This window comes from Emys orbicularis, chromosome 5 (assembly GCF_028017835.1).
Source record: "Emys orbicularis isolate rEmyOrb1 chromosome 5, rEmyOrb1.hap1, whole genome shotgun sequence".
Classification (NCBI taxonomy): domain Eukaryota; kingdom Metazoa; phylum Chordata; order Testudines; family Emydidae; genus Emys; species Emys orbicularis.
Genome location: NC_088687.1, coordinates 77,804,608 through 77,814,111, shown reverse-complemented (window position 1 = coordinate 77,814,111; position 9,504 = coordinate 77,804,608). Strand labels below are relative to the sequence as shown.

At 39.4% G+C, this 9,504-nt stretch overlaps 1 protein-coding gene across 1 annotated transcript; it reads right to left on the bottom strand.

Moving 5' to 3' along the window:
- Positions 1-224: 224 nt before the first annotated feature.
- Positions 225-9,188, bottom strand: SPCS3 (signal peptidase complex subunit 3). The gene is made up of 5 exons (XM_065404820.1): positions 9,026-9,188; positions 7,142-7,215; positions 4,798-4,874; positions 3,530-3,645; positions 225-2,999 (listed from the first exon to the last, which is right to left on the bottom strand). Exons 1-5 carry the CDS (start codon positions 9,166-9,168, stop codon positions 2,867-2,869), a joined length of 543 nt encoding a protein of 180 aa, XP_065260892.1. The 5' UTR covers positions 9,169-9,188; the 3' UTR covers positions 225-2,866.
- Positions 9,189-9,504: the final 316 nt, after the last annotated feature.

Here is a 9,504-nt window from a genome sequence, read left to right as displayed (position 1 = left end):
AGTTAGGAAAGAACCTGAAATGGGAAGCTTCCTGTTTAAGTTGAAATTCTGAAGCCATTTTAGGAAAGAAGCTCAGATACATAGAAAGGACAGTTTATCCTTGAGGAAAGCCAGGAGAATAGACATGTTTATCAATTTGATTTTTTTGTTCAGATGTGTAAACGTTAATCTTAGTTAACAAATGGCAGAAGCAGAGACCAAGTGAATATTCCTTTACCACCAAAAAAGGGCAAAATATTTTCATATAATTGAGACAACATAATTGAAACTTTTACACATTGCTTTAACATCTATCAATTTTAGCAATTACAAGATTCTGTATCAACAAGGTAAGATTCTTTATACTTAGGAATACTGTTAAAACAGTTTATTAAAATGCATTTTTTAAAATGCTCACAGAACAAAACTTTTTAGCGACCCAAACTGTGGGATGTTTCTCTCTGCAGCAAAGCAGACAAGAGCAAAAACATTAAGTGTACAGAAATCAGGTTGGCAGAACCCCACTAACAATCCCTCCAAAAAACCAAGTGAATACGAAGATATATTGTATATTTGAGCGCAGAGCTACAGATCAGCTGCTTTACATTGTATGGTCAAGCTTTTCAAGAGCAACAATTGTGTATGTACCCAACCTGAGATATCTTAAAAAGGCCTGATGTTTGGAAATGGAAAGTGCTGAGCACCCACCCTCTGAAAAATCAGGGCTCTTTAAAGTGTCACAAGTTGAACACACAAAAAGGAGGAATCCAAAAATCAAGGCACTTTTAAAAATCTTGGCCTATGTAGATGCTTATGCAGATTTCTTTTATCACATAGTCCAGTGCCCTTTTAAATAATGCTATTAATTGTATGCATGTATGATCCACTTTCTACCCTTCTCACAAGGGGAAGGAGCCACACAACAGGAAAAGCCAGTAACAGCCATTTAGTTGCCATTTAGAGTGACCAGATAGCAAGTATGAAAAATCAGGACTGGGGATGGGGAGGCAATAGGTAAGACAATGCCCTGAATATCAGGATTGTCCGTACAATAAATCAGAACACCTGGTCACCCTATTGCCACTCCACATGGATGACCTAGGATTCACAGAATTAGAGCAAGAATTTTCTGCATATCCTAAGGGTATGTGGGTGGCAGGCTATGCTGTTATCCCTCCTTACAAGGAACAGGATGCAGGGAGGAAAAGGTGGCCCTATGCAAACTGTTTGAAAGCCTTTTCTTTTTTAAAAAAAGTTGGAGTCAACTCACTTACAACGTAGGTTTATCATAGAGGATCTGATCAATGGCCAATCTACTGTCCTGTCTTTGATAATTACTGCTGATACTTTAGGGGACGGAGAAATATATTTCATAGTGGACAATTATGGAATAATCTGCCCAAAAAAGGATATTCCTTGCTGAACCCAAGTATCCCATGCAGTTTTATATTATTTTATTTTATCTAGTAAAACTGACTATGATTTTATATCTATATAAATGTTTAATCCTTTTTTAAATTCTGCTAAGCTATTGACCTCAGCTCTTGGGGTAATGAACTTCACAGACTTACTATGAATTGTACAAGATAATATTTCCTTTGATCAGGTTTTTAATTTGTAGCTTTCCAATTTCACTGAATGTCTCCTTGTGCTTGTACTGTGAAAGAGTGAAGGACAGTGGCCACTTTACCTTCTGAACACAACTCATTTTGTATACTATTCTACAACCTATTTGTCTCTTTGCTAAGTAGTCCCAATCTTTTTAATTTATTTCTATGAAAGTCTAATTTTTGTTATTTTCAGAATTTTACTATATTTTAAATTTTACTGGTCTATAATACTGAAAGTCAAGAATTCCAAATATTTTACAAGCAAATCATACATTTTGTACGTACTTTTTTATTTTGGATTATTCTTGCTCATACCTTTTTTTAAAAAAGAACATTTTTATTATGTATATTGCACAACACATCCTAAATGCTTTGAGATTATCTTCTGACTTTAACCCAAAATGATTTATTTGTACAAGTGTGAGAAAAATGCACACTTGGTTCATATTAAGTTTTTCCAAATAAGCAAAAAAATTGCCAATTGATATGCTAGAGGTATTTTTCCACTGTTTTATCCTGCTTATGATTTCTACTGGTATCTGTGTTGTAAACGGCTCTTAAAAGATTTGTGTGGTTTTTTTAAACACAAAACACATACTCTTGTTAAATCAGTGGCACATTCTTGTTAAATCAATATTACATAAATCTTTCAAATAAGGAGTTCTGTTCAACCAACATCAAATTTGAGCTGGAATAGTACGAAAATACTCCTGATTGATGGCTCATGGATAATGATGAACAACAATTTTGAGTGGCTTTTGATGCTACTAGAAAGGAAACAATCTACCTTAATGCAGCATTCTAAACTCACTTATTTAGCAGCAGCTGAAGAATACAATACAATAGCCACAGTGCCTATGAACCTGCAAGTACTCCTACATTTTTGACTACAACACTGAAATTTGTGCATTGCGCTTTAGATAGATTACATAACCACTTTTATAATAAATTTTAAAATAATCAGACTATGTTCTGGTTTTAAATGTTTATTTATAAGAAACATATTTTTCTACCCACATGGCCAACAAAAAAAGTTAATTTTTCAAAAATTTTAAACCATCAGTTTACCTTTCCTGTAAGTTTCAGCATCAATGTTTTATTTAAAATAATAAAAAAAAAAAGTCTAAATTTCAGCTGTTTTTTTTCCTGCTCAGTTAGAGCAAAAGAAAACAAGTACCTTTGACTGGAGAGCTGCAGGGGATAGGAGGAGAAAGTGATAAAATTTATTCATAATATACAAGTATAAAAATATGTTGCTTAGGATTCAGTATAATAATTTAATAACTTTTTGCTGTTTCATAAGTATCTGGGAACGGAACAGATACATGTCCTGATCCTGTCACAAGAGGTAGAATGCCAGCATTTGGTACAACGTTCCAGGAGAGAGTCAAAGTGACATTTCTGTTTCCCCTGTAAAATCAAAACAGATCATCAGAAGAAATACTCAACTTATAAAGACGTAAGTTACCTTGAATATAAATACTTTTCTGTGAGCCAAAAATGATGGGCATTTTAAATTTACACAGTTTGCATTCATTTACAATATTTGCACAAAGCTACTGCATGGAATATGACCTAGAGTCCGGATAACTCTCCTGCAAAGTAGTTGAGGGTTCTCCACACCTTGCAGGACATGACTCTAGCTCTGCAAGCACAGGCTGAAACCTGGCAGCCAACTGCTTCTGGCAGCCACTTGCTTTTCAGCCCACTGAATTGGGGGGTAGACCGTGGAGGTCTGGATCTCTACCACATAGCACATCTCATCAGCTGCTTTCTGAAGATGTAATAGTCTTGAAACAATTATAAGATTTAAAGGAATGTAATGAGCTGTTAAATATTCATATTCCCCTTTACTTACCTCTCTCCCACTCCTACCTCAGCAAGACACAAATATCCAGAGTACAGAACAGCTACACTATAAAGAAATGTAATTTACTCACTTGAGACCATTTCCATCATCAAAGAAAAAGTATTTTGATTTCATGTCTTTTAGTAACAGCTTTGGACTATCTCCTCTCAAAACGATCTTGTCCCAAAGGACAACCTGGTTCAGGGCCTACAATTAAAATTAATCACTGAGTTAACACAATGAAGTATATCTGATCACTGGAAATTACAAAGTATTACTGATTCAAGAAACTGAAATTGCAGAGCATAAACTTTGTTTTACAGATTGCAAGTGTAACAGAACTATGTCTCACAAGAACAAAGGTTTACCACTAAAATATTTAAATATGGTAGAGATAACAGATCTGACAGAACCTTATTTTAAGGATAGCAGATTTTAAAGACATACCAGTAAAAAGTATGATGGGTCAAGGATGTTAGTTTTTAATTGTAATTACAACTGTAAAAGTAAAAGTGATTTTAAACTATATAACTTGTATTTAGACATTGTCTCAAGAATGAAAGACTTGAGTTGTACTGAAATCAAACCCTATCATTTTGTTCAAAATTTTCAGTGTTTTTTTTATCAAAGATTACTGTATTCAGATTTGTAAGTATAATTCCAAAAGAATAACTGCACCTCAGTAAGGTGTCCTGAATTCATAAGAGGTTTTATGCATCTCTTCTGAACTACTTACTCAGCAATGATGATCTGCCATATTGGGATACTCAGAATTTTGTCTGGTGTCTTCTGATACAATTTGAACAAGGGACTAAAATATACCATTATAATGTACCAATTGATAAGAGCTGGCTGTTTATAAACTGAACTTATGAAATATAAAACAAGATAATGGACTCTTAAAGCCCAACTAATGAAACAGAGAACTCTAAAAATTGATTCAGCAAGTGCAGTTGTGCTACCAGCATAGATGGAATATTACTTTATTTAAATGGTCATTAAAAGCAGATTAGGTAGTGACGTAGTCTTGAGAATTAATTTTAAAAATCATTTTACGAAAATTCTGACCTTTCTACAGTGGTAGAATAGCTGTACCAGTTGAAACAGTTGAGAACAGCAGTTTTAAGTGACAAAGTTGTATAGCATTTTAGCTATGTCACTATTTCAGAAAGTCAAAAGACATAACGTTTGGAATTCTTACTATTAAATATCAGCAAAAGCAAAAGTCAAAGATTGCAGGAATAAGTCAAAGTAGTATGAAATTTTTGTACCATAATCTTTCCTAGGATGATTACAGCATTTTAAATAGCAGCTAAACCAAATAATTTTAATTGTTTAAATTTTCTATTTCATACTTACATTGTTTTTTGTTGAATATTCTGCAGATAAATACAGAAATAACTGTTTAACATTCCAATCAAATATAGTTTGCAGATGTGAGCAAGTTAAGGAAAATGGTATACCAACTTTATTTTTAAATGATATTTCTACCAAAAAGTAGAACATAGATCATCTCATAATCTAAGTACAATATAATTATAACATTTAAGATATTTTCCTACATTTCAACATAGCTGATGTTATCTGCTCTCCAGGGCATACTACTTAAAGGGTGTTCTATTTTTAGTCAATATGAAAAAAATTAAAGGTAATCAGTATCTCTTTAAAAGCATGAGAAATAGTTTTTTGTACATGTCTAAGAGTAAGACTACGTTTTAGTCACTGGTATTTTTAGTAAAAGTCATGGACAGGTCACAGACAGTAAACAAAAATCCACTGGCTGGGAACCACGGCCAATGGGAGCTGCAGGGGCAGTGCCTGTGGGAGGAGGCAGCACGTGGAGCTAGGAGCTGAGGGAGGGACGTGTTGCCGCTTCCAGGGAGCACCCCCAAAGTAAGCGCCACCCAGAGCCCTCACCCCCTGCCGTGCCCCAACACCCAGCCCCCCACCCAAAAGTCTCCTTCTGCTCCTGGGGGTGGAAGAGGTGGCCCAGACTGCCCCAGCAGCGGCCGGTGCGACTGGCCCCGAGGCTGCCTCAGCTGCTCAGGCAGCCCCGGAGCCAGCTACACTGGTCTCTGCAGAAGACACAGAAGAGACTGGGACTAGGGGTGAGGTAGAGGGGAGACAGCTCTTGCAAGGAGCTGAGGCACAGAGGGAGAACTGGGATTGGCTAGGCAAAAGAGAGTGGGATAAGGAGCCAGAAGGGGAGAGAAAGGAGGAGCCAGAGTAGAAAACATTAAGAAAGCGAAGAGGAAAATAAAAGAAACGCAAAAACAAGAGACAGGCAATCAAAGATAGAGGGAAAGGGGAGAAAGTAAAATGGGGAGAAAAACAGAGGACAGAAGTTTTGATATAATTGTGTATGCTGCTCAATAAATTATTTCCAGTGAGTGATGATAAATGCAACTGATATTTAATATTTTAGTAAATAAAGGACCATGTCTGCCCTCAATCTTTTAACAAAAATACTCCCACTGACATCCATATTATAGGTCCTTAACTTTATAATCCAGGCTTTCCTAACAGAATGAATTTGAAACCCATGTCATAGATCTTTAAGTATTCATAAAATATACATTACATAAGCAATCCCTATGATTAACTAATTCTCTCCTTACCGACCTACACCCAGACCGTGGCTCTCCATGTTAAGCAATATCACTCCTCCAATATTTGTCGTGAGGATGCTACAGCAAGAATGATTGAGATGATCAGAGTTAATCCTGAGCCTACCACTATATACAGAAGACTTCAACCACCCACGAGCATGCTTGTCATTGAGGCAATCGTTGTGGGCCTATCTGTCCTGCCCAGATTTCTCTGCGATGTTGATGTGGTGTGAAGAATGGGCTGCAGTTGATGTCAGATACCAGTCTCTTGACCCAACCATGTGTGTACCCAGTTTTATTTGTCACGCTGCTCATGGGCCTTCTGGCCTGATTTCAAACAGGCCAGGGTAAATGGGCAGCCAGCCTTCACACCTGGGACCAACAGAAAATCCTAAACGCGTCTGTGGCCAAACATCACATATTACTGATGACTGCACTCTGACCAGATTTAATGGTGGCTGGAGGACTCTGCGCTTTGCTGATGAGGTTGCCATAAACTGTCTTGGTAAGCTCTTCATCCGATAAGAACTACAGTAGAACCTCAGAGTTACGAACACCAGAGTTATGAACTGACCTGTCAACCACACACCTCATTTGGAACCAGTACACAATCAGGCAGCAGCAGAGACAAAAAAAAAAAAAAAAAAAAAAAAAAAACAAAAACCAAATACAGTACAATACTGTTAAACAAACTACTTTAAATAAAAAAAGGAAAGCAGCATTTTTCTTCTGCATAGTAAAGTTTCAAAGCTGTATTGAGTCAATGTTCAGTTGTAAACTTTTGAAAGAACAACCATAACATTTTGTTCAAAGTTATGAACGTTTCAGAGTTACGAACACCTCGGGTTATTTGTAACTCTGAGGTTCTACTGTATTTCTCTCCTCAGCCAATACATTCTCTAATTCCATTTACTTTAAAACACTGCTTTCCAGAGATATTGGTGGTTCTCCTCAAACTTTTTACTTTCTTAAGGTCTTCTGGTTTAAATATTTGAGGACTGGTTTCATACATTACAACCATAACCATTACGGAAGTGGTGTCAACAATATAGCAGAGTTTATATTTTAAGCATTAGTGTTTTTATAAAGGATATCTGCAGTAACATCAAATGTAACAAATCCTAGATCACTTCTTTCTCTAGGCCCAGTGAAGTCTTCCACATTTTTTCTAAAAAAAAAAATAAAATAAAATAAAGCAAGAACACAAAATTAGCATAGTTTGCATTATTTGTTTTATGTCAATGAACATTCTTATTGGTTTCCGTTGTACACTTTCCACCATTTTGATTGATTGATACACCCATTTATTATATCTTGTCTTAATCAGATGGTAAGCACTTTAGGACAAGAATATTGTTTTACTGTTTGTACACTTCCTAGCACAACGGAGCCCTTATCCTGATTGCTGCATTTAGGCACTACTAGAATTCAAATGATAAATAAGAGTAATAATTTATGGACTTTTTCCTGCCTACAGAGACATGGGCAGCTCAACTGTACTTCATTTGATTTTAGTCAAGGATATGTAGCCATTACCAACTAATCAATGCCAATTTGAACAACTGCAGCAGCAAAGTCAGTCATTCTGGTTGTACTACTATTTTCAGTCATACCAACTGATTTTACATCACAAAGAGCCCCTTAGCCCATCTACATTAGCCACCTGTTAACCCTGATTTCATATTTGTGCTGCACACACACATTGTAAAGTTCTTCCTTGGCATGTAAAATCCTCAAACAAAAAAATACTACATTGGTTCAAAGTTTATGCTCTCTCCACAATATTAAGTCATCATGCAGTTAATCATGACATAATTTGGTTGACAATGGATAAACCTCACCACCAAAACTTCAGGAACGTTGAACTTGACATTACGATTAGCTCCAGACTGAAACTGAGTTTATTCAAATCTCCATGCATAAAAACAAAAGAAACAGGCCCCTGAGCTTTAAAAACAAAAAATTAAGTTTGCTACATTGATTAGTGCCTTCCTTACTTCAAAAAGAAAGAAGCTAAGAAAGCCCAAAGTTTTGTTTTGAAGACTGACTACAGACTGTTCCTTCCCTTCACACAAACTAACATATCTTCACAGTATATGCACCTACATGACAGGTGCATAGAGTCACTGTCAATCTGTTACAGGAAGAATCCACACATTAAACTGGGGTTTGGCCAAAAGAAACCATTGAAAAAAGACGCAACTAGAGAGATCCTCATTATGCTACTCCAATTCCATTCCGACTGGGTTACTAGTTCAGTTTTAAAAAATGTGGCTTACAGAGATGAAAGACGTTTAGAGACATTTAAAGTTTGTCAATACATGTTTATATAGCCAATCACACTTTTTAAAAGACAGCAATTAAAGAAGGGAAGGTGGCATGTTGGAAAAGGTCTAGCATTAAGTCTGACAGAAGCCAATCAAGGAATTTGAAATCAAAAGAGAATATTCCCCCTTGTCAACATGTCTTGCCTTCATATAAAGCAGGAGTCTTGGTGTGTGCGATTGTGTGCAATTTATGCACTGCAACAGCCTTCACACAGAGAACTGGCAGAGAGGAGGAGAAAGGACACCAGTACAGCAGAGTTGACTGTCGTGGGGTTCCCTCATTGGCCCAGACAGGGGGAAGTGAGAGAGCCGGAAGGAAACTGCAGAGGCAGACACTGACTGTACTTATTCTAGGCCCAAGCTCCAGAGAGGAGACGGGGGGAGTTGCGGGGGGCACTGATGTGGCAAAAGATTTGTTTAACGTCTCCCTAAACTATCAGGACAGGCAGCGTCCCTAGATTCCCATGCCACAGCCCCCTCGTTTACAGGTGCTGGGTGCGGTCCACCCCCCGGCAGGGGGCGCCGGCTGCTCCCCCTCCCCGCAGGCAGAGTTTGGCTCGGTGCCTCAGCAGCCCCGGGGCCCTGGGTGCGCCAAACCTCCCGCGGGCTCGGGGCGGGCACGGAGGGGCAGGGCCCCGGGGCCGCACTCACAGCATGACCCGAGAGACGGCGATGCGGACGGGCACGCTGCGCTCCTTGAAGGCGGTGGTGATGAAGCAGCCGAAGGTCAGCGCCGCCATGACGCTCAGCGAGAAGGCGAAGAGCGAGTTGGCCCGGGACAACACCGTGTTCATCTCTCCGCCCGGCCCGGCCTCTCAGCCCCTCCCTGCCGCAGCCCCACGGGCGGACACCGCGGGCAGCCGGCTCGGCAGCGCCCGGCGACTGGGGCAGGCGGCGGCGGGTTTCTGGGCGGCCAGGAGCAGCAGCAGCAGCAACCGCCTCGGTGTGTGAGCCACCGGCAGCAGCAGAGAGGCGAGGCCGGGCCGGATGCGCCTGAGCCCGCCCAGCCAGCGGGGAGGAGCCGCGCGACCCGCGCCACCGCCCTCCCGGGGAGGCGGGACATCCTGCCCCGGCCCCTCACCCAGGCATCTCCTGCGCGTGCCCCCAACCGACAACCCGCCCCGCGCGCC